This window comes from Pelodiscus sinensis, chromosome 14 (assembly GCF_052426305.1).
Source record: "Pelodiscus sinensis isolate ZL-2025 chromosome 14, ASM5242630v1, whole genome shotgun sequence".
Taxonomy (NCBI): domain Eukaryota; kingdom Metazoa; phylum Chordata; order Testudines; family Trionychidae; genus Pelodiscus; species Pelodiscus sinensis.
Window position 1 is genome coordinate 25,588,092 of NC_143065.1, and position 21,418 is coordinate 25,609,509.

General features: G+C 43.6%; 1 protein-coding gene across 2 annotated transcripts in view; it reads left to right on the forward strand.

Moving 5' to 3' along the window:
- Window positions 1-3,779: 3,779 nt before the first annotated feature.
- TRPM7 (transient receptor potential cation channel subfamily M member 7) overlaps window positions 3,780-21,418 on the forward strand; it is a 123,954-nt gene continuing 106,315 nt past the window's right edge. For both annotated transcript variants that reach the window (XM_075897154.2, XM_075897155.2), the window contains exon 1: window positions 3,780-3,913. In XM_075897154.2, coding sequence (XP_075753269.1) covers window positions 3,911-3,913 — 3 coding nt within the window. In that variant the 5' untranslated portion in view covers window positions 3,780-3,910. The remainder of the gene's footprint in view (window positions 3,914-21,418) is intronic.

Below are 21,418 nucleotides of genomic sequence, written 5' to 3' on the forward strand. Positions count from 1 at the left end.
TGTTAGGATGACTTTAAAGTAGAAGGAAGAGGAAGGAAACAAAAAATTAACAGTGAATATTTCCACCAGTGAAGTGATTAAGTGGAAAAGAGAAAGGAGGAAATAAATGGATATGCATAAATTAAGACCTGATTTTCAAAGACACTGAACTCTGCACCTCTTTTGAGTTTAGATGGAGTTGAGGGTATTCAGGACTTCTTTAAATCAAGCCCTAAGAGTCTACGTTTCATTGCTATGAGCATGGGAAATAAGACAGACTAGCTCAAAATGATACTGTATGAAGAGAAGTGTAACCTAATTGTAACCTTGATCGGTATAACATGTGGAGATGAGAGAAATATGAAGAGGAACAGGAGACAGAATACTGGCACTCTGTGTCAAAAGTACTTACAGCATTAGTGGGAATTCCACATTCTTGCTTGTAGAATAGTGATAGAAATGTAGCTGTGTTAGTCTGGGGTAGCTGAAGCAAAATGCAGGACAATGTAGCACTTTAAAGACTAACAAGATGGTTTATTAGATGATGAGCTTTCGTGGGCCAGACCCAGTGGGCCCAGTGAGCTTTCTGGCCCACGAAAGCTCATCATCTAATAAACCATCTTGTTAGTCTTTAAAGTGCTACATTGTCCTACATTCTTGCTGTATTTCTCCTAGGAAAGCCCTTAGAATTCCTCTGCTTCTGTTGCTACCCTTTGTGCTCTCTCACCCAGTGCTGTATATTGGTTACAATAAAATGGACACCATTCTTGTCAGTTTCACTGAGCTGTCTCTTCTGGGGAGGCAGCACTAAAGAGGTACAATCTTCCACTTCCTGGATTCAGATTTGTTGCAACTTGCTACTGTTCTTGATGCAATTTTATGTGCTAACTTGGCATATAGGAATAAGTGATGTTCCAAACTAGCTGGCCCACAGAGATGATCAGATCTATTGCTATGGTTAATAGTTGATTATCCTATCAGGGATGAAGATGGTGCTTGGTCCTGCCATGAAGGCGGGGGACTGGACTTGATGACCTCTTGAGGTCCCTTCCAGTGCTATGAGTCTATGATTCCTCAGTTAAAGCTGCAGAGATGTGTGACTTAGAACCTAAAGAGCCAAAATATTAGTTGTCTGTTGCTTGCAGCCCATGGCTTTGTCACAACAATGCTATCCACCACTAATCTCCCAGATTAGGGATGTAATAGTATACTCAATTAACCAATTAACCAATAAGCAAAAGCTTATAGGTTAATGCCATAGACTACACTAGATGCATTTCCCTCCCCACATCTTGCTAGTACATTTTTTAGCAGGCTGGCCATTCTGGCTTCTGATGGGTCTAGGAGCTCAGAACCCACCCTATACAAAGGCTACTGCCACCCTGCGCTGCTGCTTCTTTATCAGAGGCAGCAGCACAGGGAAACAGGCAAGGGGAGCTGGTTTTTAAACTTCAGCAGAGAAGTAGGGTGCTCCTTGGGAGCGAGGCCGGAGCACAATGGCTGCCGGCCTTGCCCCAGGAACTATAGAATAGTTGACTAACCAATAAGAATTCTTGAGGTTACTCAACTATTCAGTTAACCAATATTTAACATCCCTATCCCAGATATGAAATCCTCAGTGGAACTTTAAATTGAAAAATCATTATCCTCCTACTTTGATATTTTTGCATTGAGCCTAAACCCCATTTTGTTCTTGACACTGTGACTTGTCCGCAGACTGATTTTTGTAACTAGAAGGAAGTACTGCAAATGGTAGGTAAAGTCATTAGTTAATGTTAGATATTTGTTTTTGGAGAGTGAGGTTTTGCTAGACCATTACAGTTTTCATTATGTTCAGGGCAACAGGATTAATTTCTGCCTACAATAATTGAAAACACCCTTTTTGTTATTTTCTGGAAACAAACTGATGATTATTCCAGTCTGAGATTTGTTACAGAAGATTTACCTTAGAAATCCAGAATGAAATTCTGCTATTTTTAATGGCATAGGTTCCAAAGTGTGCTAGTTGTATTTTGTCTGTAAGACAAGGTTCCTGCCCTGAGAAGTTTACAATACAAACAGAACAGGACTGAGAAAAGTGATCAGTTCCAATCATAGTGCATTTTCCTGAAAATGCTGTTCAACACAAGTGACATCATACATACCCATTAAAATAGTGTTAATGAATAATTCTCTTCTTTATCCAAGCAAATAAGTGTAACCTGCAGGGAAAGCTACAGTGTTTCCTAGACTTTTAAACATACTTTAAATAATAGCTCTCTTTTGAAATACACCAACTGTACTGTGCTTTATGAACTTCTGGGTACATATTTGTAACTGGTTTTTGTAGAGGCCCTTGTATCAACATTGAGAAACTTAGCAGTTAGGGCTTGATTTTTTGATGCACTAAATACCCTCATTTGCCAGCAAATTCAACAGAATTGAGAATAGCTATTTTCTGCAGGCTATCAGTGCCTCAAGGGATGTGCCCTAAACAGTCTCACCCATTCCCCAAAGCTAATACTGTTTTTGCATGAAAAATGTTAAAAATGTTAAGAGATAGGTAAGTTAGCCCCATCAGCAACGGAGTTAAGTGACTTTCTTTTGAATACTATGGTTCCAGTTAAACTGGTTTCTAACAAACTGAATGACTCTGCTGTTGCCATATTGAAGAACTGGCAAAAATCGCTGTACCAGCTTTAAAATGTTTTTTGTAATACTTTTTTTGTGCCCCAGCTTTGCTGTATGAGGTAAGTTGCTAAAGACATTTCCTCACTTCAGCAGATGAATGCTAACCCCTGTCTTTACTGCTCGGGAAACATGGGACCTGAAATATCTTTTAAAAGGCAGTGTAAGATACAAGCCTACTGGGCTGTCCCTCTAGCCAGTGTTCCTTGTCAGCTGTGCTCTTGGGCATCCAGGAGAGGTTCAAATGCCACCTAAGTGATACCAGAGCACCCACATCTGGCAGCATGTGTTTCTACTGGCAGTACATGTCTGCACATGCCTTTGTCCACATCATAACATTTATTCTGCAGATGGATGGAAAAATTAAATTTTAGAAGCAACATTGCCTGCTGCAGTCCCCTCCCCATGAGAGAGCCCACTATAGCCGGCTTTAGGCAGCTGCACTCACCAGGGGGCCTTCTAATTGTTGCAGACTGAGCATGGTCACTTGTGGGGGCCTTAGTAGCTGACCTGTTCAGTATCTCTAGTGCTTCCTCAGCCCAGACACAGCAGTGAATACCTATGTCGGCTCAACGGGCCCCAGTCATCTGCTGGGACTTGTCCTCTCCGCTGGAAACCACCCCCGGGCAGCGAAGATAAGACGTGGGCTGCCACCATCCTCCATTTTATGCCAACTGGAAGTGAGCGACCTTGACTACGAAGCGCCAGGAGAGTCAGTCACGCGGCAGGGCTGCATCCTAGGGCGGCGCGGGTGCGCTGCCGCCGCAGCATTTCCCTCATGGTGGGTCTTTGCCCCTCGGGTGACCCTGACCCGAGCTGACCTTAGTCCTGCGCCCCAGGCAGGGCGAGGGAGCCTGGAGAAGAAGGGGTGGGAGGGGGCTAACGGCAGACCGGGCGGAGGGAGGTCAGCGTCCCCCCCGGCGTACGTCTCCCTCCCCCGGGGCGGAGCGCGCTGACGCGGCGGCGCCGCTGCTCTTGGCCGAGGGGAGTCGCACAATTATGAGAAGGAGCCGCCGGGCCGAGACTGCCGCCGCCAGCGTCGTGTCCTGCAGCAGAGCCCAGCTCGAGCCGCCCCTCTCTCCTGGTGCCTGGAGCGCTGTCCTCACGCGGCCTCTCCCTGCCCGGCCCTCCGCAGTCGCCGAGCTCAGCCCCGATAGATGGAGACAGGCTCCGCCACCGCCGAAGCACGAGCAGGAGCACGAGCAGCCCGGCCCGAGGAGCGCCAGAGCCGGCGGCGTCGAGACCCAGCTCGACCCTGAGGAGAATGGTGAGGGGGAGGGGGGTTGGTCCCGCCTCGGCATCCGCAGAGGGTTCGCCGGCTTGGAACAAACCTGTGCCGGCCGGCCAGCGCCGCTCCTGTCAGCCCCCTTCGCGGAGCACGGGGCTAGCTCCCATGGCGGTTGTTTGGACTTCCCCTTAGCTCCCGGCGCTGTTCAGCGTGGGGCCGGGGGGAGGGGAGCGGGACTGACTCCTCGCCACGCGCTGTCAGATGCGCGCTAGCGACTGGGGGAGCCTCAGATGTCTCCGTCGTGATGTGCTTGGGTGCCGGCTTGTATGGAGGGGCGCACAGCTCGGCCCCTTTCCTGGAGCTGGTGATGTCTCCTAAACCCCGCGCAGCGATTTTGGCCTCAGAAAAACCCTTTGCTAGATTTCAGTGTTTGTGTTGTCTCTTCATTATCCTCTCTGGGGGCTAAAGCATCCAGGTGCCACACTTCAGAAAGGCAACGACAAGTGTTTTCCTAGTGTTTGTCGAGCCTATAGGTAGGCTTGGGAAGTATTTCGTTTTTGGCTAGTAAGCATCAATTTCATAGAACCCACATAAACCGGTGAAAAATATTTGCATTAGTACTAACTGAAAAGAGTACAGAGAGGCAAAGTAAGAAAACAAATGTTGCTTGGGAGCTTATTGGAGTTTTGATTTGTATAAGTTTACATGTGATGTTGGCAGTTTGTGAAGGAGCTAAAGATTTAACTTTTTACATCTTAACATCTGCTGTCATTCATTATTTTCTGACTCCTTCCCCCAAGTTTGTTGCAGTCCTGAACATTTAAAGAGCTAAAATTGAGGGGGGGGGGGAAGGAATGCTTAAAACCCATAATTTTGCACATCTGAAAACATAAGAAAGCTTAAAAAGAAGCAATAACATCATAAAAATTATAAACACTGAATTCTGCTAAGTCTTGTCATATGTCCCTCTTGATGTAAAGCAACATTCTATTATTGCTGCATACTGTACTGAGAATTTGAATCTTGGGTCTTTCCATTCACCCCTCTCACCCTTTTTTTGTTTGTTTGTTTGTTTAAACTGCTTGTTTTGGGTGGTGTTTCTATTCAAGAATATCACTTCACTATGACACACAATCTTCAATATACCTCTTTGACTAAACAAATGATTAATCAGAATTATTTTGAACATAGCTGTATCCTCAGCAGTGCTGCTGTAAGCTCTCTAACTGCTGCTCTTAGCTTATAGGAGAAAGTGCTACTTCAGCTTCTGTGAGTGACCATAGCTATGTCCAGTGTAATTTGTGTTGCTGAGTGGGGTAGTTTATTCCTCCCCCGCCCCGAGTGACATAGTTTATGCTGAAATAAACTGCAGTGCAGACATAGCCTTGGGGCATGTCTATACTGCTTGCTAGATGGACAGGTAGTGATCAATTTAGTGGAGTTCGATTTATTACATATAGATGTACTTAACTGCTGAGTGCTCTCCTGTCAACGTTGGTGCTCCATCAGAATGAGAAGTTTAGGCGACGTCAATGGGAAGGCATCAGCTGTCCACCTAACCACAATGAAGACACTGCAGTAAGTAGCAGCAGGTATGTCAGCTTCAGCTAGGTTGTTCATGTAGAGTAGGTAGTGTAGAGTAGGACTCCGCTGACAGACCTGGTTCTTTGGTTTGAGTAGTAAAGGTTGATGTTTTTGGGTCACAACTAGCAGGCTGATGTTGAACCTAGGACTTAAAAGCATAAGGGGTTCAGAGGTGCTGCTACATATTCTTTTATTGAATAATTATGTAATCTTGTTGCTGTGTCTACTTTCTCTCCTTCCCAACTCTGCTGTTGTTTTTCCTTCAATTATATGTCATGTCACTTAAACGTTTTGAGGCATACACAGAGGAGGCATGGTTTTTTTTTTTATGGTTGGTAAATAAACTAATATAGAGTACTCCAATTCCATGCACCACACCTATTTATTTCACTGGGTAACATTATTAATGGTGGTTTTACGTTTTTATTAAAATCAAACAGCTTGATAACCACATTTGTTTGACAGCATTGTACTTCTATTGTTGTAAATAGCACCTGTGACTTGCTAAGAAATGTGGTTTCTTTTGTTCTTTCTATATATTTTTTAAGTTTATAGGTAAATTGTGGTAGAACTTTATATACAGGAGGACAAGGGTGGGCAATAATTTTCACAGGTGGGCCATTCCATGCATTTTGGTAAGTTGTCATGGGCTGCACACTTCTGTTATATTAATAAATGGGGTGCAAGGTCTGAGGGTAGGCAGGAATTCTGGGCTTGTATAGAGCGTTGGGGTGTAGAAAAGGGTGAGAGATGTGGGCTCTGGAATTGAGTTTGGATGCAAGGGGGGCGGAGCTCTGATCTGGGAGCAGGCATGAGGTTCAGACTCTGGCTGGGAGGCCACTTCTAGAGGTGGCTCCTGGCTCTCAGTGTGCTTAGGCAGTTATCCTCCCTCAGCATCCCACTGTGCTGTGGGCTGGACAGAAATGTTAGATGGGCCTGAACTGCCCTATGGGCTGTATTTTGCCCGGCTTGTAGTAGAATCTCAGAGGTGCAAATACCTTGGGGAATTAAGGTGTCCTTTTTTTTTTTTTTTTTTTTTTTGTAACTTGCGCTACCTGATTGCATACTTCTGGTTCCAAATGATATGTGCAGTTGACCTGTCAGTTCAAAACTCTTCCTCCTACCTTAGAGGCTCTACTGTAATCACTGCTGCTGAAAGGCTGAGAACCGCACACATCCTGTTGTACATTTTACCTTGACTCCATTGCACCCCACTTGTTTGTCTACCCCAGCCTGCTCAAATGGTGCCACTGTGATTGATGCAGCTGCATTGATTTAGCAAGTCTAGTGAAGATCCAGTAAGTTGATAGTGTTAAGGTAATAAAAATTGAAAAATCAAGGAATTTTAAAATATGGTTCATTATTTTAAATGATCATCCTTACATAAAGTACAATATACATATTAGGGATGTAAGCGGCTAGTCGAGTAGGTCTCCTTCCCCCCTCCCCCCCGCCTTCCGCTGCCTCTATCAGAGGCAGCCGGGGTGGGAAGCAGGAGCTGGTGCTAGGGGGAGCCGACTTAAAAGCCGGTTTCCCCCCAGCACCATCTCTGCAGGGGGCAAGAGGAGGCAGCAGTGTATTGGGGAACTGGGCATGAGCAGAAGGGCATCATCTAGAACTGGTCATGAGCTGGGACAACTGATTGCCAGCTCGTGTCCTGTCCCCTGCTGTGCCTCTGCCTTTTTAAATGTAGTCGTGGCTGTTATTACATTTAAAAGAAAGAGCCAGGAGCTAACCCTGCTATGGCTCTGCCGATTTCTCCCCTTACCGACTAATTGAGTAGTCGATGGAAATTCCATCGACTACTCGATTAGCTGATTCAGTGAAATTCAACATCCCTAATAGGTATCAATCTTAGTATCACAGGAACTTGTCATTTTTATGTAGCTTTTATTTAACCGCCACCCCCCCCCCCCATCACAAGCTCTCATGTGAGGCTATAAAATGTATGTTATATAGCAGATAGACTAGAATGTTACTCTTTTGACTAAATGAAAAGATGGGAGCCATCTCCCACTGCGTGTAAATTTGTAACCGCTGATGCTACACTTCAAAGGCGAAAGCGCTGCAGGGAGCACGGGGCCGGGGGGGACTGCTTGAGTCCCTTGCTGGCCCCAGGCTGCACATGTCATTTCAAAGCAGTAGCACCGCACAGAGCCCAGGGTCTGGCAATGCCCTTTTTATAGCATGCCCTTTTTGTTTAGGGCTTTAAATTCACTGCATGGTCACTAGGATGGGCAACCACAAATAGTGTGTGGGCTGCATGAGTGGCTCTCCTTCACTTCAGTGGGCTGAAGCAGGTTCCACCTGGGGCCCCACAGCTCCCTGTCTGTCTCCTCACTCCTAAGTGCCTCTCATGCAGTGGGGCACCAAAGCCCAGCACTTACCTGCTCCTTTCCTTCCCTCCCAGCACTTTTGGAGCACACAAATTGCCTGATTTGCATTCCATCCCTGTTCTGCCCTCCTCCCCAGAGTGAAATGCTACAAACAGCTTAAATATAAATATAAAGCTTTACACAGTTTTAAAGTGCTTGCTAGAGATCTGTTTATATAGATCTAAAGGAAATCTTAATTTACTCAGTGTCTTGACATTTATGCTGAGCAGCTAGGTTCCATTATAAAATCCTGTTTTATCTGCAAGACTGATCTGGCCTGTAAACTGCTAGATTTACTCTTAGTGCTTCTGCAAAATTTGATTTGAGTTATAAGTCTCTTAAAGAAAATTAAAAAACACAAAATAAAAAAAATAATTAAAACAATCTAATTTGAATAGTCTTTGCCTGACCTTGTCTCCGAGTTGACTACAATTTCAAACTTTATGCACATTCTGATGTCTTTAACTTGTGCACTGACCATATATAAAAATAGGTGGTTGTTGAGCAGAGTTTTTGTTGTGGATAGTTATGAATCTAATCCTGCTTTCATTGATTTCAGTATAAGGTTTGTACAATAGGGACAGGATTGGGCAGTTTTGTGATCATGGTGCCCTCTGTTGATTGGCCACAACATGGAAAAACTATGAGTGTCAACATGGCTGATAGAAGATCTGTTAATTTTCTCCAGTAGTGGAGGCTTATATGTTTTAGAACTAGTGGTTCAGGGTTCCAATCTTGGCTCTGAAAACTAGAATGTTTTCTGAAAATTTTGAGAATACTCTACTCTGCTACATTAATAATAATGTACTGAGGCTAAAAGACTTTTAAATATTTTTGGTCAAATATTTTAATGCTATTTGTCTCCCTCTGCCTATTCAGTAAAACCATGTTAAACTATATTTAAATGTCATAATTTTTCACAAGCTACTTTTTATATCCAAAGTATTAAAAAATTATTTTAAGACACTGATACTGTGTCACTTCAAGATAAGGTACTCTGTCAATGAAACTAATAGAAGAAAAGTACAATGTGTATGTGTGCGCGCGCACACACATTTTAACTTCAGAGGACTTCTTGTGTAACTTTCCTCACACTTGTAAGTCTTATGATCTAGGTTCTAACACAGATAACTGATATAATAGCAGTAACAGGTGCCTCTTGCACATTATTGAAACTGTGTGTCAAATTATGAATTGGATTTGGAAATATTATACATAACGGGAGTGTCTAGACTGGCAAGATTTTGCGCAAAAGCAATTGCTTTTGCGCAAAAACTTGCCAGCTGTCTACACTGGCCGCTTGAATTTGCTCGAGCACTGACTTTGTAATGTACAAAATCAGTGCTTCTTGCGCAAGTACTTTCACGCTCCCGCTTGGGAAAAAGCCCTCTTGCGCAAGAATACTTGCGCAAGAGGGCCAGTGTAGACAGGGAAGAACTGTTTTGCGCAAAAGCATCTGTGCCAATCTAGATACACTTTTGCGGAAATACTTTTAATGGAAAAACTTTCCGTTAAAAGTATTTCCGCAAAATCATGCCAATCTAGACGCAGCCAACTTGTTTCTACATTACTCACTAAATAAAGTTACATACATGTACCAATATAATTTTAAAAGTTTTTCCTCAATCATTTATAAATCCTTAATAAAGGACAAACTGATGCTACTCACTATTTTGAAGTTAATACGAGTGTCACTTTAAATTTTTGTCCAAGTCACAACTTCACGTTCTTGTGTGGTTTTTTGGACATAATCAGGAATGTATTCAAGTACATTGCTTTTTAGTTACAGCTATAGGTAGGATAATTTTGGTACTGCGTTCCCTCATGAACACTGCTAGTCTTTGTGTTTAATATGCTAAATGTGTTCTTTTTTTCTCAGTAGAAAACATGTGTTAATCTAACTCGGTCAAAATCAAATTATCAAGTGTAAAAGCTTGGATTTTATACCATGCAATAGTTCTTACCCTCTCCTGCCTAAATGTTTATTTACATGTCTTCTAGATTTTTGGTAGTCCTACTTCCATCTTGTATAGCATTAATTCTAAAATGCATCTAGAGGTAAGGAAGGAGCTTGCTGCTCTTGTATTATTTCCTTGTGTGTGCCTGATGAATTATTAAGATTTCTTGTGTGCTTGATGGTTGATCGCCTAAGAGCTGCTTTTTTGTCCCTTGTAATATTTGCATAATGATTTGTTTTTTATAAAAAGAGGATCATTTCTTTCTAATCTGCACTTTCTGAAAATACACAGGAATTTAAAACTGGAATTCTTTCCCTTATGAACAATAATCTCTATAGTTGTCCTGATAGGAAACTTGTCTTTAGATAGCTCTTGCTGCCTACAAAATGTCCAGACTTCGGACAAAATATTTGCAGTCTTTACAGATAGCTATGGTATGGCGAAATGTGAATTATTTTTCCCTGTTGACTCTCTTTATTCTCAGTGTCTAAAATTGGGTTTTAGGGCTGGAATTTTGCCATATAGCTGATCTGTTAAGCACTGGGAGTGTTGTTCTAATGCAGGGAGGATCTTCTGGTGCACAGATGTTTCTACTCCTCCCAGATGTTTCAGGCCTGGAAGGTGTGGCTGGAGCAGTCCTGGGCAAAATATCCTCCGTGGGCCGAATCTGGCCTGTCAAGCCATTGAATCCAGCCTGTGGAACAGCAGGGAGCCTCAGGAAGACTTCCTGCTCGCCCTGTGTCCCCTCCAACACTGCTCAGAAAAGTGGCTGTTGTAGCCGTTTCTTTTTCTCAAGTCTGAGCCCTGGGGAAGGGGCAATGGTGCTTCACAGGCTGCTCCTGCCCCCAGCACAATCCCATTGGCCAATTTCTGGCCAATGGGAGCTGTCTGTTTGAAGAACTGGCAGCACGAAGAACTGGCAGCACAAAGCACCACTCTCCTCCCACTCCCATGCTCTTATTCACCAATGCACATGGCCTCCGTGGCCTGTGCGGAGGCAGGGCAGGAAGGAAGCCTACCTGAGAAACGTGCTGTGCTGCTGGTCAGGAATCACCCAGGTAAGTCTCCTGGCCAGAGCCTGCCTCTGAAAAACCAGCCCCTCTCTGGCCCCCCACTGCTGCCTCTCTCCTCCACATAAGCAAAACTGTGTCCCCCTCCTGAACTCTTCCCAGACCCTGTACTCCATAACCTGCCCAAGGTCACAACCCAAACCTCTTCACTCCCTCCTGCACCCCAATCCCTTGCCTCAGGTTACAGCTCCCTCCTGCCCCCAGTCACAATCCAAACCCCTGCAACCTAGTCCAGTGCCTCAGGTCACAACTGCCTCCTTCACCCAAACTCCCTCCAAGATGCCTTATCCTCTCCTTCACCCAAATCCCTTACCCCAAACTCCCTTCTGTACCCAACTTCCATTCCAGACCCTGCATCTCCTTCGTTTAATATAATGGAAAAGTGTTGCCCTTGACAGCTATCTTCCCCCCCCCCCCCATCAAAAATTGGATAACTCTGGGCTAGAGGAAAGTGGGCACTGCAGAAACATGTTGCATTAACCCCCAGTGCAGTTTTCAACTCTGTTAGGTCACCAGGGCAGCCCTCATTATGCCAGAAGCAGTGCCCTTCTTCTATCTGGCATGCCTAATGTCTCCCGTAGAAATGACACACACTCTACCATCCTCTAATCTGTTTTTATAAGATATTTTAACTCTCTGTCCAGATGGTTATTTTTTGTCCTTTGGATGATTCAGCCTTTTAACTAATCATGGCCATTTGGTGATGTCTTGGTACAGGAGACTTTATCTTGAAAAGAACTATATTCTCCGAGTGGGCAACTGGATATTCAGCTTGGGGGATTTACAGTGCAAGTCAGAAAGAAAGGAATGAATAAAAGGATTCTCTTATTTTATTGTAAATTAGTGCTAGTCACTCCTAGATTTATATCAATAGTCAGGAATTAATTCACCTTTATGTTGCATGCTGCCTAAATGGCAGTGCTGTGTGTGCACTGCATTACTTAGTTTGACCCTAGCAATCCTTCATCAGCTGTTCTACAATGCTTAACACTGACCACTTTGGTCGTTATAGTGAGCTCCTCTGTCTAGAGGTAACAGAGACCAAAGGCGCCTCTCCCCTTTAAAGCTCTCTGAATTTTGAAATGTCTTTTCCTTATTTTACAGGTTGGCAAATGCACCTAGCAGGTCTCCACTGTGGTGTGCAACTACCTAGCTGACCACTCTTGGCCCCAAACTTCTGTGTCCCCCTGAAGCGCAGGGCCTGGGATGGTTGGCCCTAACTGTCCTATGGATGGGATGGCTCTGTCTGAAACTTTTTGTGGAGGTAGTCGGCAATATTTCCCAAAAGTTTTAAGGGATGGCAGTCATATTTCTTCCTCTGTGGTAGGATTCTTTTCCATGCCAGTCATTGATAACTTCAGGTACCACTGCAGAGCATAGGGTAGCAGCATATGTTTCCTGGTGTCTTTAGGATGCCAGAAGCAGCTGTGCTCTCTTTGCCTTTGTTACCCTGTAAGTGAGAGATGGAGATCAAGGGAATGGAGTTACGAGTTTCTCTACCGTTTCTGCTGTTGCAGCCTTTAGGGAAGGGACCTCAGTACTTTTTAAAATTTTGTTTGCCAGACATTCTCCTTCTGGAATCAGCAAACAACTTATTCTTTGTGACCCCAGAAAGTCTAATCTGCTAATATGAGCTATTCTAAAATGTGAGTTCCCTACAGCTATTTCGGGAGTGGCATGCTTTAATAATAATATTTGGAAGCATGAGACATTTAATTATGGTGGAGTCATTTCAGTGCAAGTTCAGGTTGCATTCTGTTTTTCACTTCTAGTGTGTGTGCAATTCTCATAAATTAAAATTTTAGTGTGTGTGCCCCAGATCTGTGCACAATTAAACTTTTAAAATTTTAATCCAATTTAACTTGGATCAAAAGTTCACTGAGTCTGATTTTTATTCCCCTAAAAACCCACAAACTGTTTAAAAAAATGGAGTTAGCTTTTAGAGCTATGTAACTTTTAAATAAAATTAGTATTTTTGTGTCACTACTCGATTTTGTATATGGCCTCCGTCGGTCAGTTGACCATGGATGACGTATCCTAGTTCTCGTCTTGGTTCGTGTCGGATTGTCTGGGACAGCGTCGGGGACAGTGTCGTTGGTGGCTGAAAAGGCCAATCCGGGACAGGCATTCTTTGCCGCAGAAGTCGCAGCTATAGGTGGTTCCCTGGCTGTTGTTGTTGCGTAACTTCCTGCGGGCTCGCTTTTCTTCTGATGCACGCATCACGTTCGTTTCGCCTGACCTGAGCTGTGTGGTCAGGGTGCCCCTCCACTTCAGGCGGTCTGCTGCGAGGTCTTCCCAGGACTGCGTGTTTATGTTGATGGCTTTCATGTCCCTCTTCACGACATCTTTAAATCGCAGGTTCGGGCGCCCTGTGGTTCTCTTCCCAGATGCCAGTTCCCCGTAGAGGATGTCCTTTGGGATCCTCCCATCCTCCATGCGGCGTACATGGCCAAGCCAACGCAGGCGACGTTGTCGGAGCATGGTGTACATGCTGGGGAGGCCGGCTCGAGTCAGAACTTCGAGGTTGGAGACTTTGTCTTGCCAGGTAATGCCCAGGATGTGGCGCAGACCTCGTAGATGGAAAGCGTTCAGTCTCCGCTCTTGTCTCGCGTATGTGGTCCATGTCTCGCTCCCGTACAGCAGGGTGCTGATGACGCAGGCGTTGTACACTGCCATCTTTGTTGCGATTGTCAGCCTGGGGTTGGTCCACACTCGGGTAGTCAGGCGGGCTAAAGTAGAGGCTGCCTTTCCGATCCTCTTGTCGAGCTCAGCATCAAGGGAGAGATTATCGGTGATGGTGGAGCCCAAGTACGTGAACTGGTGGACGACGTCAAGCTGGTAATCGTCTACTGTGATGGCTGGTGGAGTGACAGTGTCCTGGCTTAGGACGTTTGTTTTTTTCAAACTGATAGTCAGCCCAAAGTCTTTGCAGGCCATGGAAAAACGGCTCATCAGCGACTGTAGTTCTTCCTGGGTATGTGTGACGACTGCTGCGTCGTCGGCAAATATCATGTCCCTGATCAGCGTCTCACGTATCTTCGTCTTGGCTTTGAGGCGAGAGAGATTGAATAGCTTGCCGTCCGATCTGGTGCGGAGGTAGATTCCTTCCGTTGCTGAGCCGAAGGCATGCTTGAGGAGCAGGGCAAAGAAGATCCCAAACAATGTGGCGGCAAGAACGCAGCCTTGCTTGACGCCGCTGCTGATGCTGAAAGGCTCGGAGCAACTGCCGTTAAACTGTACTGTTCCCTTCATGTCTGTGTGGAAGGATTCAATCAAACTCTGCAGTTTTGGTGGGCAGCAGATCTTGTGAAGGATTTTGAAGAGTCCGTCTCTGCTGACCAGGTCAAAGGCTTTGGTGAGATCAATGAAGGAGACGTACAGGGGCATCTGCTGTTCTCTACACTTCTCCTGGAGTTGTCGTAGGGAGAAAATCATGTCTACGGTTGACCGTTCTGCGCGGAAACCACACTGTGACTCCGGGTAGACACGTTCAGCCAGCTTCTGCAGTCGGGTCAAGATGACCTTAGCAAATACTTTGCCTACAATGCTAAGAAGGGAGATGCCTCTGTAGTTGTTGCAATCACTTCTCTCGCCCTTAATCTTGTAGAGGGTGACAATCTTAGCATCCCGCATATCCTGCGGTACGGCTCCTTCTTTCCAGCACTGACAGAGCACTTTGTGAAGAGGGTGCAGTAGGGAACACTTGCACTGTTTCAGCAGGTCTGGAGGAATCCCGTCGCTGCCGGGGGCTTTTCTTGAGGCCAGTTTATCAACAGCCTTGCTGAGCTCTTCTACTGTTGGCTCTGCATCAAGTTCTTCCATGGTTGGCAGGCATTCAATGACATCTAATGCTGCGGAGGTCACCGTATTCCGTCTGGAGTAGAGGTCGGAGTAGTGTTCCACCCATCTCCCCAACTGTTGTTGCTTGTCGGAGATTATTTCTCCAGTAGATGACTTGAGGGGTGCTGTTTTGCTCTGGGTAGGGCCCAGCGCTTTCTTAATGCCGTCGTACATGCCTCTTGTGTTCCCTGATATGGCTGCTTTCTGGATGTCGTTGCTGAGCTGCTGCCAAAATTCGTTCGCACAGTGTCTGGCAACCTGTTGAGCCTTGCTCCTAGTAGCCCTGAGAATTTGTAGGTTCCTCTGGCTTGGTGACCGCTTGTATTCTGCCAGGGCGGCGCGCTTGGCTTCTATGACCATGAGTCATTGTCCGCACCTACTCTGGCATTGAAGTCACCCAAAAGGATGAGTTGTTCCTTGTCGGGGATGCTGTTGATGACAGATGTTAGGTTCTCATAGAACCGGTCTTTAGTTTCCAATGTTGCGTTCAGAGTTGGGGCGTATACGCTGACGAGGGTGATAGGGCCTGTGGTGGTGTTGAGACGAAGGGTGAGGAGTCGTTCTGAGCCATTACTGCCTGGTTCTACCATACTCAGTAGGCTATTTTTCACCGCGAAAGCTACGCCATGCTGTCTAGGCTCGTCTGGGGCCTTTCCCTGCCAGTAGAAGGTGTAGTCTTTTTCTTTCAGAATGCCTGAGTCTGCCAGTCGTGTTTCCTGTAGGGCGGCGATGTCTACGATCAGCCTCAGAAGTTCGTTGTTGATGACTGCTGTCTTTCGTAGGTCATCAATGTCCCGTACGTCTTCGGAGAGGCCCGTCAACATTGTACGGACATTCCAACATCTCAGTTTAAGAGGTGGTCTCTTTCTCAGTGTTTTGTTGCCTGGTGCAATGGTTGCAGCCTGCCGTTCGGAATGTTCCTAATCCCCATGCACCCAGTGAGGAAAGCAGACTGTGGCGGGGCAGTACCTGACTGTCTGGGGGCTGCCCAGCTTGAGGCGGGCGGTAACTGCCCAGTGAGACCTGAAGATCCCTCCCACCGTCGGGAACAACCCCTGGCGCCATGCTCTACGCCAATTGAGCTGTGGCTTATAACCGGTAAACTGTTGCTCCCCGTGTTGTTTCCGCGCTAGTAACACTAGCGAGGCTGGAGTGTCCTCTCCAGGGTTGCGAGATATGTTGGTAGTCGGATACTAGCCAGGGCAATGTAATATGGAGGAACAGGCTATTGCCCACGTAGCGGGTCCCCCCTCTCCATGTCGTCGATGGATCCAAAGGAACAGCAGGGCTGCTACAGTTTGGCATCGGCGCCGTCGCAGGAGTTGCCAGAGCGAGGCTGCAAGCAGCGTCGAACTGCCTTAGGGACTCCGACTCCGGATTTTTCCCCGAGGTTTACTCCTGAAGCCTTTTCCATGGAAGAATATAGCTGCAAGGCAGCGGAGGTTTAAAATCAGGGTTTTCCTTCCCCTAGATGAACTGCCTTCCTAGGCTGACGAGTATCATCTCCCCGAAGCAACTGGTTATAAGGCGCCAGTGACCCGCCTGCGCCCCTTCTCCTGTCAGTTAAAACAGTTCCGCCGGGTTTACAAGCTAAACCGCACGTGAAGGCCAGGAGCTGGACTTGGTTGTCAGAGTTAATACACTGATTAACTGATGGAGAAAATGTTCCACACCAGCTACACTGTCTGTAAAAGCTTTTCAAAATAGTTTAGGAGATGGCTATGAATCTGCCTTGTGATATATGCTATAAATGTCACCTGCATCTAAAATAATGAATAGATTAGTAAGACAAGTGGCAGTTGGGAAATGCATCAGAGAAAATGTTTGACAAAATAATAGTTACTTTTGTCAAAGGCCAGGATCTTTGTGAAACTGTTCATTATCAAAGTTCCTAGACTGACTGAACAGTTTTCTTAAGAACAGGTTTATCACCAGATTAGATACAAATCAATTATTTTTTTTTTAATTAAAAATGGTTTTGGAGGGGAAAAACCTATCTAAAGTTAGTGAGGTACTACTGTCACCAAGCAACATACTGGACTAATTCACTCTAACTTGAAAAAGCAGGAAAGCTTGTTTTTGTTTTCCAGGTTATGAACAAATAGGAAAATGAAGGCAAAGATGACTGAGTTAGCTGCAGAAACCAATATTTTAAGTTTCTCATGTTGACCTGGCTGACAGAGTAAATTTAATGTTTGTGGGGTTTTTTTTTTTAATTTTCACTTAACATTTTTTTCAACTAAATTGGATAACAAAAAACAAACCCGGTTTAAAAAAAAGTTAAATGTTTAACCAAATTAAAAAAAGTATATGCTTGTTTTGTTAAAATACTATGTTTGCTGTTAAAGAAAAAAATCCAGAATGCATAAGATTGATTTAGTTAAATCAATTTAAATGTATGTCTGGTGGTGATCTCCTAATACAGCATGGCAAGAAAATCCTCCAAATATTAATGATTATCCTGTTGAATTGGAGATAGTTCACCTCCTAATAACTTCATAAATATCTGCTTCAGTTACCTTTAGTAAATGAAATAATCATTAATTTTCTAATATAGTTGTAAAACTAATCTGAAAAGTTTTCAAAATAAATCACTGATTAAAATGTATAGGGTGTACCTTAAAATAAAACCTACATCTATCTCTGAATTGTGAAGAATATGTATTAAGGTTATAACAACCAACGTGAATGCACTTTTATGTAGAAAACCATGATTAAATCAAGTCTTCCTGACTAGTGATTTAAATCATAATTTAAATCCTATACACTCTGATTCTGTTGCTCTGATAAAGATTGTCTGTGCTTAATGGAGCCATTGTGATGTTGAAGACCCTGGTCTTGGTTAAGCTGTTGATTTGAAGTGAGTTCTGCATGTGAATCAGAACAGTAAAAGAGTTTGAGCATTATTTTTTTTTCTTAAAATAATTTTTTAACGAGAAAATTGAAAAAATATAATAGTGAAAATTCTCAGTTTCAAGGCCGTTTTTGATAGAAAAATATGTATATGGACAAACTTCAATCAGGTGTTGCTGATTCTTAAGCCATCTGTAAACAGTATAATGAAGAACAGAATCTTCAACATAGCAATGGCTCCTTTCATGCATGACAGGATCTTCATTTGGTCCTGAGCCAGTTGGGTTCTTGGACAAAAGTCTTGTCTAAACAAGAAAGTGGCACAGTTAAGTTAAAATATTACTTTATAAAAAATTCAGTTTTAACTGAACACTGATGCAGTTTACTCTTGTAGATGAAGCCAGTGGTTTTGTTCTCCATAAAATAAATAACTGGCCAGGAGTTGGGAAATAAAAATAAATAAATAAAAACAAAAGCCATACAAAGCACTGCATGTGCTTACACAAAACTGCATGTATTGTTTTTGTGTGTTTAAGGTTTCTCTGTACATAATAATTTACTTTCAACCAAAAAAGGAAGGAAATTAAAAGCTAAGGCTGTTTGTTTGATCTACTCACTTGCCTAGAGATATACACCTTACGGCTACACATTAGCATAATAACTATACACCACAGACCAAAAACGTTAACTCTACTCAAGTAGTATTGGCAGGTTTCCAGCACCACATTGCCTAAACCTGCAAAACCTTGTAAACTTGTTTGGTAGGGACTGTGAGGGTGGAGAGGTAAGGAGTCTTGTCTGGTCTGGTTTGTGGTAGAAGTGGGTAGACTTAGTTTGGAGTGGTATGTGATGGTTGTGCTAGTAATAAGGTGTATGTGCCTCTGGCAGACGAAATGTACTATTGGTAACCTTAACTTCATTTAAAGAACAAACTTTATGGTAGTGGCTCTCAAACTGTGGCTCAATTAGCTCACATTTGCAGCCCAGCTGTGTGCTAAAAATATTCACAATTTGCTCAGGTTTTGGGATAGGGGTGTGGCTAGGGCCAACTGAGGGGGACACATCCTCAAGCAGCCTTGTTGTAGAGCTCCTGCCAGCAACAAGCTGATGGGTGGTGCATAGGTTCAGGGTGTGGGAGAGGTAGTCTTTTGGGAGATTTGGAGAGTATGGGGGTGGAGGGTGCTGGGCATTATAGGTATAGGAACGAGGGGTCTTTGGGGCTGCTGCAGCACCCCCAGGTTTTATGTGGGCCTTCACTCCTGACCTTGGGCCTGGAGTCCTGGCTGTCAGCCTCATGTCTGAGTCCCGGCTGTCTGCCCCCGCACAATGGGCCTTTGATCCTTTTCCTGCTTTTTGGAGGGGACTCTTAAGTGCAGAGTTCTGGGCATGGATATCAGGTTGGCACTGAGCTTCTCAATCGTTGGCCCACATAACACATTTTTGACCACATATGTGACTCTGTGATAAATAGGTTGAGAATCACTGGTATCTGCTGATACCATTATTGGACCTAACCAAGTGAGTTATAAGATCAAGAACACATATTCCTGCGCATCCAGAAATATAATCTATGCTATCATGTGCCGAAAGTGTCCGTCTGCTATGTACATTGGACAAACATCTCAGACACTTCGCCAAAGGATTAATGCCCACAAAACAGATATCAGACAAGATCACAAAGAGAAAACAGTTTCTTGCCATTTTAACCAGAAAGGACACTCTCTCAATGACTTAACCACCTGCATTCTGCTACAAAGACCTTTTTACATCTGCACTTGAAAGGGAATCCTCTGAACTGTCATTCATGTTAAAATTCGACACTTTCCAACAAGGACTTAACAAACATTTGAACTATCTCACCCATTACCAAGACAGTTTCCCCAATTATCACCTCTAATACCATTAACTCACAAACATCCCACTCTCCCTACCTCTAATATCATCAATTCACAGACACTTACCTTCCTTCCTCCCCCCCCCCCCATCCCCCTTCTGTTCTGCAATGTGATTTGTCCTTTTCATATTTGTTCATTTTTTTAAATTGTTTCCTTTGGTATATATGGTTGTGACTACTTTCTTCCACTATTTGATCTGAGGAAGTGGGTCTGGCCCACGAAAGCTCATCATCTAATAAACCATCTTGTTAGTCTTTAAAGTGCTACATTGTCCTGCATTTTGGTATAAGGTACAGAGCAAATTAACTGACACAGTACAGTGTGCATACATGCCCATTAGATGAAAATCACTCTTACTTGAAATGGAATCAGTCATACTTCATTTATGATCTTTCACCAGATATTGCCTATAGCTGTCTACAGCAACCTATATTTTCAATAAAATCTGGGAATTGATTGAGTTTGACTGTGAGAAATCTGGAGTTACAATCAAACAGGGATGAAAAACAGAGAACAAAATATTGCATGTACATGCATAGAGATTTTTCTGTGTTCCCTTATGTGAATTGTACTCTTCTTGCTGCTCAGGTATGTTTATGCATCTGCCTAGTTCTTGTTCCCAGAATAAGGAAAAACGTATTTAAAAGGTTGAGTGTTAGTGAAACAATTAAATTAACCCGATCTTAAAATACAGACTTGAACCAGTAAAACTCGGTGCACATGAAGAAATACCTCACTAACTCACTTAAAAATAAATGTGTAATCATGCACAGTTAATATTTATTATCTGAGGCAATGAACCCCACCACTCCATGAAACAAAATATGGTGGTTTTACAGTATGGTTACACTGAAGTACGCGTATCAATATTGTATAATGTTAGTGTCACAGTTCAACATAGATTTTTCTAGTATTGCATTCACAAATTTCAATTATTTGTGTTCATAATTTAATGTTTGTCTAATTAAATTTCAATTGTTGGTGTTAGTCTAATTTAATGGTACTCTTGTTTGCAAACTAATTTTTGGAGGCTCTTTTTGGACACTTCTGTTCTTCAGCAGTAAATTTGGGAGAGCTTTTAAATATACCTTGTCATTCTACCTGGCCAACTTTTTATTGTGTCTAAAAGCTGGAAATTATAGAGGTATGCTGTTTTAAATTGTGATGAAAGCAAGTGAATTAACTGTGGGGATTTGCTGGAACAAAGATTTATAACAACTTAGGAGATTTGATATTAATATATTTTTTTCTTCTTTCTTCCTCCTGCCCCTCCCCCCCTCGCCACACACACCGTTATGTCACATTAGTTATGTTATCAATGCTTTCCTTTTGGGGTGGGTTGTAGTCAACAGTCTGGGTTTTTTTTCAATAAAATATAAAAGGTCTAAATTGTCCACAGGAAGTAAAGCTATCATCCAAACAAATCAAAAGAGTTGTCCCATATAAAACGTTTTTTGTTTAAAAATACTTCATCTTATATTGGGACTGCCACATTGAACACTTTGTAGTTAGTTTGTACTAAGGACAAGTTAGACGACTTTTGCTAAACAGCAGGATTCTTACAACCCTGTGTTTGTCACCTAAGTATTTAGCGTAATGTTAAAGTTTTGTCTGGAACTTGCAGACAAATGTATAATGTTAGGGAACAGAGACGAGAGATACATTGTAAGAATAATAAGCTGTTCTGTATGTCTGAACTGGTTACCCTTTTTTTTTTATGAGGTTCATTGAATGCAAATAGTAGTAAGAAGATTTATTTGGAATTTCTGCCTTTTGGCTGTTGCCCCAAGAGCCTGGTGTACATGATGTGTCACAGTCAACTGGGCAGGGAATCAAGTTTAGTCCCATGATATAGCACATGTTTAGCTAATGAAAACTTGTACATAGTGGAAATATGTGCATAAAGATAAAGTAGTAACTTGCAAACTGTTACAAAAGCCAAGCTACAGGACGCTTTTGATCATGGTGT